Source organism: Bacillus rossius, chromosome 14 (genome assembly GCF_032445375.1).
Source record: "Bacillus rossius redtenbacheri isolate Brsri chromosome 14, Brsri_v3, whole genome shotgun sequence".
NCBI classification, from domain to species: Eukaryota; Metazoa; Arthropoda; class Insecta; order Phasmatodea; family Bacillidae; genus Bacillus; species Bacillus rossius.
The window spans coordinates 24,651,348-24,669,733 of NC_086341.1; the positions used below are offsets into that span (position 1 = coordinate 24,651,348).

At 33.7% G+C, this 18,386-nt stretch overlaps 1 protein-coding gene across 1 annotated transcript in view; it reads right to left on the reverse strand.

The window, feature by feature from the left end:
- Positions 1-914: 914 nt before the first annotated feature.
- LOC134538720 (2',3'-cyclic-nucleotide 3'-phosphodiesterase-like) overlaps positions 915-18,386 on the reverse strand; it is a 42,183-nt gene continuing 24,711 nt past the window's right edge. The window contains exon 4 of the mRNA XM_063380170.1: positions 915-17,864. Coding sequence (XP_063236240.1) covers positions 17,167-17,864 — 698 coding nt within the window. The 3' untranslated portion in view covers positions 915-17,166. The remainder of the gene's footprint in view (positions 17,865-18,386) is intronic.

Below are 18,386 nucleotides of genomic sequence, written 5' to 3' on the forward strand. Positions count from 1 at the left end.
TGGCTGCCTTCACAGCAGTAATAGGAAGAGAAGGATCCTGCCACAGCTACATTAATGTTCCCCTCCCCCTGTACAAGGAAATTCCGAAGTGTTGTCTCGTGTCATCTGTCACCCAAGACCTTTCACAGGCAGTAAAAAAAACCAGCGGTCAAAACAGGACTAAGTAACACAGTTTAGAAGCAGAGTGTATAGTTTTGTCCAGCCCTCTGCCAACATTTTGAAAGCCGTAAAGAGAGACAACCGCTCTCAAACCAGGCATGAGTGTAGTTTAGATGCTTTTTAGTGTAGTTTTAGATGCTTTAGATGTTCAACTAAGCTGTTCGAGCCCTGAGCCTGGAATATGACCATACAGTGACAGTTCTCAGTGTTGGGGAGAAGAGGTACGAAACATTTGTTTATTTGTGCAGAAAAACATGGAAAAATTAGAAAATCGTGTTTTGATTTCAAAACATCACAGTTTGAGTTATTTTTTCGAATTTATTGTGATTGCGAATTTTTCAGGTCCCTAGGCATTACGTGTAAGTAGTGATGGGTCAAATCTCAATTTTTTTTTCTAATCCAAATCTCAAATAACACCTTGAATCCTAATGGTTTAAAACTAAAATAAAATACAATTTTTTTTTTTTTTTAATATTAACTATAGTGTCGAAACATTAAACTCTCTAAATATTTGTTTCACAAATTAAGTTTTCAGAATCAATATATATTGAAATGTTATTTATATATTACATGATAAAGTAGGTATGATATCTTGGGGAATGGTAAAAGGATATGAAGGGGAAAAAACTGACCTAATAAAACATGAGGTTATTTTTCTTTGAATCTTTTTCCTTGAATATTGAATACTAAGGATTGGATGGTTTCTAAGGATTTGATTGGCCCATCCCTACTTATACTAGAGGAAGCAGAAAAAGTTACTTTGAATAAGAATTCATTTAGTGATTTAATAAAATTTATTTACAGGAATATATTTATTAAAATAAAAGTGGCACTGAATAACAATTTGCGATATGTACATTACTGCTGCCTCAAAGTGAATGACACACAAAGTTTGACTTGTTTATAAACAAACACCAATAAGACAGCAAGAGAGATTTTACTGCTCATAGTAACTATGGCTAAGTCACAATATTTCAACAAAAACAAACCATACAACTTGATTGACGAACAGATATGTAAAACACACATCTAACTAAATGGCACACTGAAATACATGTATGAAACTCACACAGTGCACTATGCTATTGGCACTTCATAAACTTACAAGCTACAAAAATATCTACTTAGTTTTGCAACTACAAGCACTAACGATGATATTACCTACACCTAAACCTGTCATACAAAAATAGTTATCAAATGATTCTTCCCATGTGTTTTCTTAATAGAGATGGATGGGACAATTGTACTTTCCTATGTTTAGATTTGAGGAAAAAAACTTAAAATAGGGCTGTATATTATGATTATTTATGGTTCAAACTAAGTAGGTACTTTTTTCTCCTATCACTTAGGGGTAAGGAGAACTATAAAATCTGCACTCTAAAAAACAATGCCTTGTTTACACACGCACATGTAAGTACGAACACAACTCATGTCCACCATTAATCATGCACACTTTTTTAGTAGCTTTAAATTTCACTACATGTATATAAACTGCCAAATTTATATTTGCATTTTTTATGTTTGTTGGACGTACAGAGGTTACTCAAACAAATTGCAAGGCATTTTTACAGACTACTCGACATGGTTTTAATTAATTTTAGCAAAAAGATTTTTTATTTTACTTCTCTGTCAAAAACCTTATTTTTTATATATATTACAGATGCATAGGGAGTAAAAACAAAATAACATCACTGGAATCAACCCCACAAACAACGCATCAAGGAAGGACTGAACCACAGGGGATAAAAAAAAAAACCTCGGACACGTTTAGCATCATGATGAAAAAACTATACATTCAATCACAAAGTAAAGAAATCGAGAAATGACAGATTCAAAAGTCCCATCTCTATTTTTTTTTACATAGGTACACCCATACTTGTGTTAAGGACAACGAATCAGTCTGTTTTTGAGCAATTACATTGAAAATATTGAACTACCTAATCTAAACTATTGCAGCAGAGTATCATTCCACTTGTCTTTCAGAACACATACAAGCAAAAGATTTCGGCAGATAAAAATATTCAACTCTTCACATTTCACTAACGAAAATTTTATTTTGTACAGTTTCAACATGAGTTAAGAAAACAAGAATAATTTCTTTGCTTCACCAAAGTAAACACATAAATATTTAGTGAAAATTGTGGTCAAGAGCATAGAAAAAAATATATTCACACACAAAAGGTGGATGGTAACATTAAACAGGACAAACAAGATTCATTTTGTATCAAGCTGTCTGTATCACAGAATAATAAAATAATTCTCTAGCAATTAACCTAGGATATCTTGTGCGCTATTCCCATACAGAAGTCAAAAATTAAAATTTATTAAAACTGTTTCTGGCTACATAAAGGAGTTGTTAGTTTAGTCATACCATCACTCATCTGATTATGAAAACACCTTAATGACGTCATTAAGTGAGTCATCTTAGTTAATCAAAGCGAGGTGGTGTTAGTTTAGTAATTTGGGCACAGAGCTGAAAACTATGTTATGTTACAGAAATAATAATACATACTTGCCGCAACTAACACTAAACTTTTCTCAAAAATTAGGAACACCGTTCACACGTTAGCATAGCATGTCATGCCAACCATGATAGACAGCACCACCATTAATTCCTACATTAACTAAACTTCACACGAGATGATAAACAGGAAGGTTAATCATATAAGATCTAGATTACCTGAAGTGATGTGGCTGTCTAACACTTCAAGATGCACTTTTTTTTAAAAAAACTAAATTAGCATCCTAGATTTTGTGGACAGAATTATAAGCATAACATATTTGTAACAAAACTACAAATTTTACTCAAACTACTCATTAAATATTCAGTGTAACAATGCTCACATTTATCTTGGGGTAGTAATCAACGATCAAGTGGCTAAAAATAGAACAGATTATGCCAGCCGAAAATCAGTATTGTTGCTCAATAACTATAGTCACTGAACACATTCTCAGACTCCTGATAGTTGAATACTGGCCTGGTGGGGGAAAAAAAACTTACAACTTGGACACTAAAAAAATATTTTTGAGTGCTGAACTGATAGGTTGTCAATGAAAAGTTAACCACTTGGGTATGAAAGTGCTAACCAAGTCGTCTAAACTGTAACACTGATGTGCGTACCAAAGCCACTTTTCCTATTTACAGTCAAACCTCAATAATACAAACCTAAAGGGATAATTTTTTTTTACTTTAACAATTTTTTTAAACAATACTATTACAATATTTTATGAAATATTAATATAATTTCTAAATCAAAATCAAATAAATTTGGAAATAGTACTTTTTTTTTCCTAACTTAGACATGCATACCACACCTAAACAAATAGAATATGCTCCCAGGAAACTCGCACACAATTTGATACACACCAAATGTACTTTTTTTACAGACTGTAAAATTAAATGTTACAATGACTACACCTATGGCTGAAAAAAAAATTATCGTACTAGGTAGGTACTTTTTAAAAAATTGGAAGACAGAAGAATAAAGAAAAGGTTTAGAAAATACATACAAAAAAGACATACCATCACTTTGAAAAATTAAAAAATAGTTTCTAAGCTTTTTTCTCCAACCTACACTGAACCAAAGAATTGGCATTAACATTATTTTAGTTGAAACATCACACTTTCTTTACATTATTCCGGGATATCTGTAGTAACTACATGTAACTGATTACCCTTGGAACAAAATCAAATTTGTATTATGTAATAACCGTACTTTTATATTATTATATTGAAAAAAATTACGTAGCACTGTAACTCCTATGTAATTTCTAGGGACCGTGAAAACACGTATTAATGAGAGTTTTGAATTAACAGGGTTTTTATTAATGAGGTATGATTGTACTTCCTACTACCCACATACAATGCACAACAAAACACATACCCACTTCTACCATTTCTCTACGAGATAACAGTCTTGTAGTCTACAGCAACTGGACTAACTTGGGCACATACACATATACAACCCACAAAGACTAAACACATAGAAATTTATCACATTATAATTTATTATCACAGCTGAAATTGTAACCTAACAAAGGACACTTATTGAAGAAAGTTCAGCACTACACTTCCCAGTAGCTCATGCAAAAAGTTTTCTATAATGCAGACAATCAAGAACAACATAAAAAATGCTAACTCAAAAAAAAATTATTTCAAGGCGATTGTGCATTTCAATTCGAGAACTAACAACTCCCTTGATTAATTTTAAACGAGGTTAAAAGACAACTCTTTAAACAGAAATCAAAAATTTATTTTAAAAAGTTTATTGTTGACTTCTGAAGACACTATCTGCTTATTTTAAAATGCTTTCAAGTAAACTCTGTCCAAAAAAAAATGATAAAATCAACAAGAAAGTGAAGCCCCCTCCAAAAAACTTTGCCTAGCTAGATGCACCACTATGACTGAAAGGAAAAAGGAACCTACAACTTAATGCAAAGATAAGGCAAGATATTTGGCAAAACCTTTGTGACTGGACAGATTTAAGAGTTTTCCCTTTGGACTACTTCAAGAAAAGCATCTCAAGTACTCTGTCTCCAGTAGAGAAATACCCGATGCATCAACAAGAAATTGGAATTGGCCAACTATCATGTCATCGGGAACATAAAAAAATTTGAAAAATGTAAGAATTGTTCCAACTTTTATCATTGGCAAAGGCCTGCAATACAATTAGACTTGTTTATTATATTACAGCAATTGCTTGCCAACCGTGAAGAATTTTTTTTTTTTCAATTCTGAATTCACTTCTATAAATATATGTTCAACACAATACATACTAGCTTAAATAATAATGTGTCTACAAATAAATACCTGGTAAATCAGGATCTTTCATTAAGATTTGAAAACTTTTTCATATCATAGTCATATTTTATATATAGGTCAAATTAAAAATAATACAAAATGGTAGTTCTACTATTCACAGAAACGTACATTTTTTTTTTATATATCAGAAAGTTAACCCCTTTTCAGAGAAAATTTCCATGTAATCTAGAATAGACAGTCCAATTATTTAAATTTAACGTGAGACTATAAAATGAAGTGAGTTGTCGAAAAACAAAATGAAAGTTAGTAAAATGCCGCTGAAAATTTAAGTTCCATGACTTTCAACACAGATATTGATTGCTTAGGATTTTGGTTGTAATTTTCGAGACAAGTCCTTCAATTTTGTTATTTTCTCCCCTATTCGGGGGGGAGAAAGAATAATAATTCCAGAAAATTTTAGCTGTATTTAAATCTACTGGAGTGAGAAAAAATGGAAAACTTACTAATCTGCAGTTCAAATCTGAATAGGCTTTCAAGTGAACTGACAATTCCTTACACTTGAGTAGTGGTTTCTCCAGCATTATTCTAGTTAAAGTTACCTGATAAATTTCACTGTAATTATGTACTCTGTCATTTTGGCACTGAACTAAATCAATTAGTCTAAGTACCACTGCTTTCAAACAAAAACTTAACAAATATATGGTATTATAATATTCTTTTTATAACTAACATAATATATTAATGGCACCTAGAAAAAAAATGTTACTACTATCAAATCTAATAGCACCCTTCATCTCATTCATTCATTTATTTATTTAAATATAACATGCAGTGTTGAGCAAAACTTATATTGTAAATTCACTGGCAGAACAAAAACTCAGCCTTAATTTATAATATTATCAATTCGCAATTACGATGACAATGAATGACAATATTTTTTTTTTTTTTAATTTGAAAATGAAATGCTTAAACAGTTGACTTTCATATTGTTAAGACAGTATTCCAAGAGAGAGAAAAAAAAAAAAAGGGGGGGGGGGGGGGGGGCACTGTTGAATATGATACACCTGTACCCTAAACCGTATTCCTAGTGCACAATAGGACGGATTTTGGTGTCTTTTCCGTTGCCCATGTGTTGCCAAAATTCAGAGCATGCACAGAGTTCACTTCTTTGTTGATTTCATCCAGATGGTAGACCTGCAAGTGATGCCATTAACTCGTATATAGTATCTTTTGTGATTATCGGGGAACATACCAAGTGTGTTGGTGTGCCAAATGAAACTTCATGATAGCAAAACTATCCTGGAATACAGTTTGTACACTTTAATGGTCATAACAGAAATAATCACAATTTTAAAAGAACTTAAGAATATTAGAAAGGCTGTTATATTTTTGTGTGATGGTGCTGCTATCTCTAGAATTTTTGCTGAAACAATTGTAGCGATGGTTATGTTGAAACTGGTTCCTAGCCTCGCTCAGGGCACCGCTTATTAAAACAGTTCCCGATTTGTTTCCTTGCTGGGATTCTATTCGGACATGTTCTAGCATACATCTCGTGAGTTAGGTTAAGGTTGAATCCCAACAAGGCAGTGCTTATTCGCTATCTTATCCGAATGTCTTGGAATACTGCCCTTATTGATTATTACAGTGTGGATCGTAGTCTAACTACAGATGAAGAATAATTCTCATCATTTTATCACAATGTATACTGATTGTTCTAACATCACAGTGATATTTATACTTTGTGTAATTAACATAAAATTTTTGCTTAAGATATTTTTCAACAAATTATAGTCCTTCCAAAATTTAACACAATTACAGTAATTTCACTTTGACAACACAATACAACACTGATTTACATATGTCATGTCACATGCATGAATACTGCTGCTTAATACTCTACTGGATTAATATTGACATTAACACACAAGAAAGTTCCTGAAGAATTTAATACTGAGATCAAACTCTTATTAACAGACAAAATAAAAAAAAAATGACAACTGGGTTAATAAAACAGTAAATATATCAACTAATAATACTAGGTGCATATATATACATACATAGCATACATACATACAGAAAGTTTGGCTACAATTCAACAGGGCTTAATGCTAAGGGTGGAACGAAAAACGGAGTATATGGATAGAGGACAGTTTCCAAATACAGCCTGGGCCGGAATACCTGAGCTAATACACTTTCACTACAGTATTATTAGAATCGCTTCGTTAACAGCTGCAACTTTACTTGGGGAGTTCTTCCCCCTTTCAAAAATATAACTGATAAGCAATAATTCCTCTCTGTGATTATGAACCGGAGCCTGTTAATGTCAATGAATTATACCATAACAAGGTATAAAAGCTTGGAAAGGTATGATATATCTAGACTGTTAAGGCAAAAGAGTATAAGTCAAAAATAGGCAAAAATGAGAAGTCATTAGTATGATTTAAAAAAATTCAATCTTTCATTTGGTAAAAACAGTATAAGTCTAGTGTAGCAAATACTGTAGAATATGAGCATAAGTCAAAGTAGAATAAGTGAGCAGATGTTGGTGATGTTTAGAAAAAACAGTATAAGTCTAGTTATACTGTTTTGACTAAGCACATGAATGTTAATAACCCAGGCCAAAAGAGTATATGTCAAGTTATACTGTTTTGACTAGACACATCTTCCATTACAAAAGTGACTAGACAGTAGACACATCTTCCATTACAAAAGTGAAGTGTTCACTTATACTAAATGAACTTCATGGCAAGATTTCAATTATTAATGTTTGTGCCATAACATTGTTACAATAATTAGGTATATATTGTTACAATAATTAGGTATGGTAACAAACTTGTTTGTGCTGTATCTGTTAATATTAATGTGAACTAAATATTATCAATGTTGGTACACATGTAGAAAACAAAAGAATTATGTTTTTAATAAGTCATGTTGTTTGAGTATTTGTCCTGTAGTATGAGGTATCATGCTCTAAGTATGCGAATGGAGTTGAATTGATGAAGTGAAAATACTAGTGGTTGGGAATGACAGATGAGTAATGTGATTAATAACAAATACTGTAGAGAATGTAGAATGGCGTCTAGGAGCTTGAAGATAATAGAACTGGCGAAGCAAGGCTATAAACAAAACAGCAATTATGGTAAGTAAATAATCCTAACGTTCAAGGTTATGGACGTGCCATTTTCGCATTGTAATTTACTTATTTAAGTTTAATAAAGCAGTATCACCGTTTGCAATAAGTTTTTTAGCCGAGAATAAACACTTAAAATTTTAGTAAATGTGTTCGTAGATGAGGCAGGAATTATTACGAAAAGTTAGCAACCAATTAATATTTGACCTTTGTTTACATACAATATCGTCATAGGAATGCAAGTCTGTTAATGAATAATAATAATAATAATGCGAAAAATACATAACCTTACAGTTTTCAGTAAGTTGGGGTTAGGTTATTAATTTGTTTGTTTGGATATTAGATTTAGATAAACACAACTTTTTAAAAGTTATGACGTTTCCAAAATATAGGTTTAATTAGATAAGAGAAATGAAAAGTTACATTTGAAATTTTTGCTATTCACAGTAAGTCAAACGTCGGAAAAATACTTTTTATTAATATACCTATACTATTCATCTAATAATATATTTATTTATAAATATTCCTTAATGGCAAACATATAAAAACGCTTAAGCTGGATTTACATCCATGTAACTTATGTACATAAATAAGTAAAAACACTGTGTGTGGATGCATTCACATTCAACTTACCACAACCACACTGATTAGACCTGCGCTTTGCTTCTTACGCTCATACAGAATTGTATGTTGTGAATTCAGCTTTAACAGAAATAGCACACCTCAACATGAAAAATACCAAGGCGCCGAATTAATTTAGCTTGGTTCTGTTCTAGTATTTGAGTTTTTATTATCTCTTTGATGGTTACTTATTCCTGTTTCATTTTCTTTATTAGTATTGTGGCATTGTTGTTCAGGCTGTTCAAGAAGAGAAAGTATAATAATTTATTTTTGTATAAAATGCTGTTCGTTTTCTAGATGTAATAATGTTAGCTCAACTACATATCCCGATATACCATTTCAAAGTCACAATTTTCAATTATTATTTTTATAGACGACTCAACAATATGCACATAATGGTATGATTACTGACACAGAAACTACAGATCACTGGCTACTACTTGAAATAATCAAACCTGTTACTGTTTTCCAGTTTTAAAAAAATTGGGTTGGAATTTTTCAACCTCAAAATTTTGACTTTAGAATGGCATTGTGGAAAAACTGGTTAAGTTAGGTAAATTCTTTTTGTCAGAGAAAAACTCCCAAGTAATGTCTGCAAAATTAACATTTCATTAAAATTTCTTTAGTTATGTTTCCAATTTTGATATAGTAGATTTATTGCAGTCTTCTTATTTCAGGTCCTGTAGCAGGCCTACCACAAGAGCATGCATCAACATCTTTTAACGACAGTGACGATTACGTGGAACCTTCTACAGTGGCAGAGGGGAGTTTGCGAAATGCTGAAAATGCCTGCTTTGACTACGGTGATAGTGTACGTACTACAGGCTTGCAATCACCAGAGGTTACAAGTGAAAGTTCTGAAGCTTGTGTGAAACACGTTTCGGATGACAGTGAAACATCTACACTTGAAGAACTGTGCGATGACAGCGATATGGATAAAGATTATTTCCTTAAGGTCATCAGTCTAGTAGTGCTGACGAAAATTTTGATGAAATTAATGTGATTTCTAAAAAGCGTTCAAGTAATAGTAGTGAAAGTAAAGCCAGAAATAAGTACACACCAACTTCAGATAAGGATCAGCCAGTATCAGGTGCTGATGCAAATGGTGATAGGGATAAAATGGTAGTAGAAAAAATAAAACGTGTTAAAGGTAAGGGTATGTTTACTGTGAAGAAAAAACTTAAACGCAAACACAATCGCAACAGGGGTAAAGAGTATATCACTAGCAAAGGAAAAACAATTGCTGCTAGAACATCAAGGCCACTCACGAAATGTAGAATGAACTGTCGATCTATATTGGAAGAGAATGCTCTGGAAAATGATGCCATTAAGGACGTTTTATTTAAAGAGTATTGGGCCTTAGGTGACAGGAACAAAAGAGTGGCATATGTGTGTGGCTTAGTTGATTCCAACCCACCAAAGACGAGTAGAAAGAGAACTGAAGATCCACAGAAGCAACGCAATAGATCTACAACTCACTACTTTCATTTCAAGATAAATGGGGAAAGGAAACAAGTGTGCAGACAGTGTTTTATGAATACACTTGGTGAGACTAATATGTTTGTGACATTAGCATTAGACAACCGGAAAAGAAGTATGTCTGGAGTGCCACATGATGATTTGAGGGGAAGAAAACCACCGGCAAATAAGACAAGTGATACACAACTAGAAGAAGTGCGGAAGCATATACATTCATTTCCTTTGTACAACTCGCACTACACCCGTCGAAAAAGTAATAAACTGTACTTACCTTCTTACCTTGATTTACCAAAGATGTACCAACTGTACAAAGAGGCTGTAGCAGAACCTGTATCTAGATCAATATACGAGAGAGAATTCCGTAAGCTAAATATTTCCTTCAAGCTACCTAAAGTGGACACATGTCACAAGTGTGATTTGTTGCATACCAAGAAAAGATTCGCGAAAGATGAAACTGAACAGAATGGAATCGAAGAAGATATAAGTTTACATCATGAGGAAGCAGGTAATGCATACCTGTGTAAATCACAGGATAAATTACTTGCTGCTGAAGATAATTCATTGAGATGTTATTCATTTGATTTGCAACAGTGTCTCCCAACTCCCTACCTTAATACATCTGTTGCATTCTACAAACGTACACTATGGACATTTAACCTCACTATGCACGAGACAAGTAAAAGGGATGTAAAATGCTATATGTGGCATGAAGGGGAAGGAGGAAGAGGAGGAAACCAAATTGCTACTTGTATTTACCGGGAGTTGACTTCGCTTTCACCAGAGGTGAAACATGTAATACTGTACTCGGATACATGCGGAGGTCAAAACAAGAACTCGCATGTGGCTTCCATGTTTTTGACTGTTCTACAAGATAATGCTAACCTTGAAATAGTGGATCATAAGTTCATGGTCAGTGGTCATAGCCACATGGAGTGCGACGTTGACCACGCACTTATCGAGAAACAGAAAAAAAAACTTCAGCTCCCTATTTACCATCCACATGATTGGTATCAGCTAGTTCGCACAGCTGGAAAGAAGAAACATTTTGAAGTTGTAGAACTTATTCATAGTGACTTTTTGAACTTTGCAGGGTTGCTAAAGGGTCCTTTGTTATTCAGGAAGAAGGATGAGACTGGAGAACCCTTTAGCTGGTTAAATGCAAAATGGTTCAGATACACAAAGGAGTATGGAATTATCAAATTCAAAAATAGTCTAAAAGATGAAGAATTTAAAACTCTTAGCTTTATTAGAAGAGGGCAGCCTACAGCAGTTCTTCAGCCTCAGAGATGCTACACAGCTCCGCTGCAAGTAACGAAGGAGAAAAAGAAAGACATTCTCAATCTTCTACCTCTAGTTCCAGATGTATTCCATCAGTTCTACCAAATTCTGAAGACTGCGCCTGGATTGGCGGAAGTTTATCCAGATATAGAGGAACACGTGGACGATGATTAAATCACAGTCTACAGAAGATATCATTTCAAATGTATGACATTTACCTAACATTATCATTTACGATTACAAAACTTGAAAAATTCTCTGATTTTTATGGGACATGCTACCCTTGAGAAAAGTTAAACGTATTGTTACTGTTTCGATTGTTTCATTAGTTATTTGAGACAAGATAATTTGCCTTATTATAGGTTTTCAATAACATTTGTGCAAAAACAATCTGCAAAATGGTTCATATTTAGTGATACAAGTTTCATTTTCTTAATTTAATTACATTTAATTAGTATATGTAGCTTCTCATTTTATTTTTCAATTGTAAACATGATGTCATTGTTAAATTACAAAAACATTATATAAATAATTGTAGTCATATTAGTATAAGTCAATATCATGAAAGGGTCTAAATAGGATAAGTCACATATCTTTTATACTAATACGTAACAGAAAGTGTATCTGTATGACATAATGAAAAATGTAGTTTCAAATTGCACTGTGAAATTAACAATCATACCTGATTACAGTGCAATTTTATAAACAATAAAACATCCATTCTCGAAAATGCACTTTATCGACTTATACTCTTTTGCCTTAACAGTCTAGATATATACCTATCATACCATAAATTTGTTTAAATAACTCAAAAGGAAATCATAGCAAACATCCAAGTTGGAGGCCTAAGTTAATTTTTATTTAACGGTTCGTGTTGAATTCATTGGAGTAAAAAACTATATTTTTTCAAGTTTTTCCTGACAAAATACTTTTTGTAAACACTTGGCTATGTATAAACCTGATTACTTTCTATGATGTACTAATTCACTCATGGTGCACATTTATCTTTGAGGGAGGAAAAAAACTATCTAAACAAAACTGAAACACATGCAAAATGCACGCAACAATCTTATGTACTAGCATGGCAATGTGATATTCCTTACAGACTAGTCACAGACTATTCAGCAAACTAAATAACAAAACTATTATTAACCAACATTCCTTAACAGCAATTATTTAACTTTCTAAGAATATCTTAGAAAGAAAAAGACATTAAATTATTGAAGTTCATAAAATAGATAAAACATACAAAAATTTATGGTGTGGGAAAGAGGGTTTAAGATCCTTCCTAAGGTACTAATGTAATAAAATGTGAAAGTTTGTATAAACCTATTCCAAAGTTCACAAAGCACAAAACTGATGGCAAGAGAAAGCTGCACCTTAATGTGTCTGCAACTCATGATAGTAGAACACGCAACTAGTACTTCTTAAAACAAAATTATGGCAATTACACAAAAATTTTAATTTTTCAGAAAAGCAAGTTTTTGAATCATTTCAACTTTTTTCTCAGGTTTCTTCACTAGTATCAGGAAATGCTTTATGAAACTTTATTACACAAAAATACTACATAAGAGTCTCTATTAACCGAGCTTCGATTAACAGATGTTCCATATTATCCACGCTGGCCTTAAGCATCATTGCCAGAAAATACTGTTAAAACGTTTGCTTGAGGATCTAGAAAATGATCCAACTGTTGTGGGAAGCCCAAAGAAAAATATTCTCAGAGATGCAAATCACGGAGTGACATGAAAGAATCTACCCTCAGGAAATGATGGATGAACATCATTGGGCCAACTGAAAACGTGTTTCCAAGATTTTGCTTAGCCGAGGAGACTGCAGTCGAAATTAACTCTGTTAATAAAGAGACTATTGTATTTTCAAACTACATATTTTTATGTTTTAATAGTTTGATGGTTTAATTGTGCCAACTCTATTTCATAAAAAAAGTATAATGTCCTTTACTTCCGGGGTGCAGAAATGTGAAATTAGTTTTGACCTCTTTTTTTCTTGCACCAGACCCCAAGGAAGCAGCAGACAGGGAAGGGGAATCTTATCTTCCACCCTTCTCTACTGCTGCAGAGCCAGCACCATCGTCACATACTAATTCCACATGAAATTAGTTATGAATGAAGATCTGCTGAATTTCCCAACTATTTATTCTTAGAGCAGGGAGTCCAAAAATACATGGTGAACCAATTTCAACCTTTCTGTAAAAATTTCTTTGAAAAGTTTTTTTTTTTTTTTTATAAATATCACTGGGCCATTTTTATACAATAAGCAAACCTAAACATAATACGAAATCGATATAATATTCACGGAAAGTGCAAATTTTCATGTTAGGAAGCTAAAACCTTTTCAGAGATAATTTCCAATAAAAGTGGACAGTCTGCGACTATTTACATTTTTATGTGCAAATATAAACTTAAGTGAGGCATCAAAAAAAAATAAAAAATAAAATGGAAGTTAGCAAAGGGCTGGTGGGAATAAAGGTTTTGTGATTTCCAGCACCTATTATTTTTTATTTCAGGACTTATTCGTGACTTTTGTGAAGAGTACTTCAGCTTAATAGCTTTTGTGACATCATGCATAGTAGACTGCATGCATATAAAGAACAACACGTAGGCATGTGCGAAGGTCTCTTTTTAAATGCGAAGCGAAGTCAAAGCGAAGCTTATATTGTGCGAAGGAATGTCGAAGGAAAATCGAAGTCGAAGGATTTGAAATAACATAATTTTTAATATTAAAAAATTGTTACATAATTACGTTTCATCATGATTATATAGACTAAAGAAAATTCCATTGTACCAAACATCTTCAAAAAATGTATACTACATAAGTACTGTTAAATGTCTTAATCCACAGGAAAAATAAGTACTTTTCATTTATTTAAAATTTGTAAAATTCATTCATCTGGTTTTCATTAGTAAAGTTAAATTCCACCTGGCTTTGAAACGTGTGAGCCAGCCATTTGAGGCTTGAAAATTGTCAATTCCAAGCCTTAGTGCCTCCATTCGTGCTTTTTCTTGCAGTGCTGTGCCCAAGATGGGTATGTTATTAGAGCGTGCTTGCACAATCCAATCAAAAAGATTTTTGTCAAGGTCACTATTGATACATTTGCTATATCTTTTCCTCTTCTGGTGCAGTTTTGCAGCATTTTCTTCAATTTTTGCTCTGTCTTTTACTATTGTGGACAGAGTTGTAGGTGCAATATTAAAGCGTTTTGCAACATCACACTTTTTCTTGCAGTTGTCAACAGCTGTAAGAATCTCTAGTTTTTTGCAATGCTGATACCCACACGCTTTTGGGTACTCATAACTTCTACGGGTAGGCCTACCTATATATGCTGCCCTAATACACTTAATATTAAAAATATAAACAGGTTATCCACGTCGTCATGTCGCGTCGCCATTAAACATGCTTCACGAAACGTCACAAAATGTTTACTAGCGTCGGAAACTTGCCACTAGATCTGTTAAATAAATGTTGCACGTCATGTCGCGTCGCCATTAAACATGCTTCACGAAACGTCACAAAATGTTTACTAGCGTCGGAAACTTGCCACTAGATCTGTTAAATAAATGTTGCATACGTATTACATTTGTGTACGATTGCGAAAGATGTCAATCTGAAATGATGTTTACAAACAAATTATAGGTTAGGTCATCGTAACAGAAAACAAACGGTAACAAAAACGCGTTAGTAGTCGTTGGCCATCGTATAATCCACGTTTTATGTATCTAGCCAGATATGGCCGCCATCGGCCAATATCCATTGCTACACATTCAAACGCGAAAATACACATTTTGTAGGATAAATATTATAATCAAATCTTTTTTTCTTAATTGAAAAAGTTAAGCGTTTTTTATTTATAACTGTTGATTATTCCGCATAAATGTTATGTTGTTACACCAATCACACAAAAAACCGACTTTTTTTATACGAATTAATTTTCTATCCGCACGGTTACCAGCACTGCAACTGCCATTTTACTCAACCAAATAAAGAAAACGTCTGTAAACAATTTCCACAAGACCTGTCGTTAAACAAAGCTATAGAATTGTGAATGAAATGAGAAAATGTTTAATATTTTGTGTATTAATATCGGCAAAACGATACGTATTAACGAGAAATTACCGTCCAGGGCTTTGAAAAACGTACGTTATATATTTATTATGCCTATTAATTTGCATGGCGTTTCAAGAGACCGGCGGCTTTATACGTTATACTGGATTGTACGTTAACAAGAGGGACGTACTAGAGAGAATTTGCTGTATACATAGTCGGGAAATTACCCGCCGCAAATATATTTTGGCAGTATATACATATTGATCCAAATAGTGGGCCAAACGTTTCTGGCAAAAATCTTCGACTTTTCCACTCAAAGTTTATTTTTGTCGAAGCCAAAGTCGAAGGAAAAAAATATCTTCGATTCGACTTCGATTACTCGAAGCTTCGCACACCCCTAAACAACAGTTGGTCAGAATTAAGCACATTTCAATTCAACAGCAGAATGGACTTTCATTGTGGCCAGGCAACAAACAAAAGTGGCTGAAATATGCATTTAAATGCATAACCATTCCAAAACTTTTAATCATACTTAAAATTTCCATAAATGGTATAAGTAGCCAAAACTTAAACTTTCCTAATTAAGTCACGTGAGTTGCCTGCATTTTAATTATGTTATTGGAGGAGACTTTTTAGAAAATTTAATTTAATTTGGTTTAATTGTTTATGCTATTTTTATTTTGCATAAATTGGCAGTATCAGAACAGAAATTAAGAACCAGGAACTTTAAAAGCAAGAAGATTACAATTTATACAATTTGCAGCCAACGCTGAAAATCTATTTTCTGTTAGCTGTTAAGGCAGAACTGTATGGATTCATCAAGTTCGAAACAAAGATTGCCAACAAAGTAATGAGTTGCTCAATTCAATATTTTGATGAAGTCCAGAAAAAAGGTTCATGGCCAGTTATTGGACTTGCATACCTGTCAGTGCATTCATTATATAGCCTTTAATAATCTAATGAAACCTTCTTCTCACTAATCTATCATCTTTTTGTCAAGCATTCTGTTAATAAATAATTTTTGGACAATTTGTGCACCCCAGCGAGGTTAATGTTGGAGATAAATCACATTTAGGGAAGAAGACATCACACAGTTCCTAAAACTAACTACGTATTAATGTTGGAATTTTTATTTAGCCTTGAATTAAGTAGAGAGAACTCTGTTAAAGGTCTCGCAAATAAAATAAAAACACTGTTTTAAAAAATGTTTTGAAAAAACATACTATCTTGCACAGTCATAATTTAAACTACATGAAATCTAGTAACAATCTAATGCAATAACATTAGAATAAAAATAACACTTTAGTCAGTGACATAACTAAAATGACCCAACAAATATAGAAATACAGTAATATGGCAGAAAATATTAATATGTGGAAGAATAAAAACTATGATGAATTTTATGAGTTCTAACCATTCTAAACACAGACAAGAATATAAATCATCTACTGCATAATTTCCAGAGACTCAGAAAGAAAATTAAGCATGTTGTTCAATTTCAATTCTTGACTCAAATATAAATCCTGAAGGCAAAATGCCCCCTGCAAAGTAATACTTATAATACTTATAACGAACCTTAAAACATTATCAGTATGAACTCAAATAATATATAAAAAGCCAACCATTTAAATTCCGTACCCATAAAAAAAACCATAACAATGGCAAAAATCACTTAACTCGAGCCATAATGCCCGGTGAACAACGTGCTCACAACTATCTGGTGATTCAAGTACAACATCCACCTCGATTCTCCGTAGTTACGCAAGTAGCCTCTATCCAGGGTGTAGGTTTCCACACTTTCAGCCTCATCCGAATCTTCGCACGCAATTATTTCGTTAAGGTCGTAACCGGTGGTCACGGCCGAGACGCCCTCTGCACAACCCAAGGTCACGTGGGCCTGGCTTCCGCTTCCTGACGTGGGATGAAAAGAAGGTTCAAACTTCTTGAATGTCACAAGCGTCGCTCTGCAAGGTGGTTTGTGATGTCTTTTTTTCTTGACGATACCTTTCGGACTGGGCAGTGGCTCATAGTCTTGAGCCACCGATGTACTTCCAGGATTCGAAGGGTCGAATGGCAGAGACGTCCTCGCAGGACTTGGACCGGGCGACCCGGTCTTGCGTGGGCCTTCTTGGTCGTTTGCCCACAGCGCCAACGCCTCCTCGTCAAGTTTGACTCTGGCCCCGAATGTTCTCGGTGTCATTAAGAATCCCACGATACACAACTGATAAGAACGTCCACAGTTGGAAAAGACTTCTTCCTTGCGAGCGTAGTCTACCGAGCCCGGAACTTTCCCGCCGAGGCAGAATTTCGATGTGCAGTGCAACATTCCTTTTGGGCAAGTTGGTGGCAATGCATAGTACTGCAGCATATCTGCAAAACCCATTATGATCATGTAATATTACTTGAACTATCCCCGATGTAAATGCCATGGAATGGTTCAGTGTTTATGGTGTATGTTATGGGTGTTGTTATCGGCAACCCTTCTTATAAGTATGTTATGGGAGCTACCATGTGCTTGGTCACTTCTGATAGGAACAGCAAGTAAAACATGAACAGTTTTTTGTTTGCCAAGGGAAGAGAGGAACGAGCATTCATAGGTGGATCTTATGGGGAAAAAAAAAAAAAAAAAAAAACGTGGATACATGCATTATGATCTTGAGGCCATGACTTTGTACGGACTTCAAAACAATGGGTGATGGAATCTCGAGAAACACCAAATCTCATTTTCATCTGTTCCTTTCACACAATATTAAGATAATGTGCAGTTGAATATTAATTAGTTTACGACAATTGATTTTATTTTGGTTTGTTGTTGTACATTCATTGCTATTCACGCTGTCTGCCGCCTCTAGGCATAGGGCAAACTCTATTATCTGCATATTTTCACTGCAC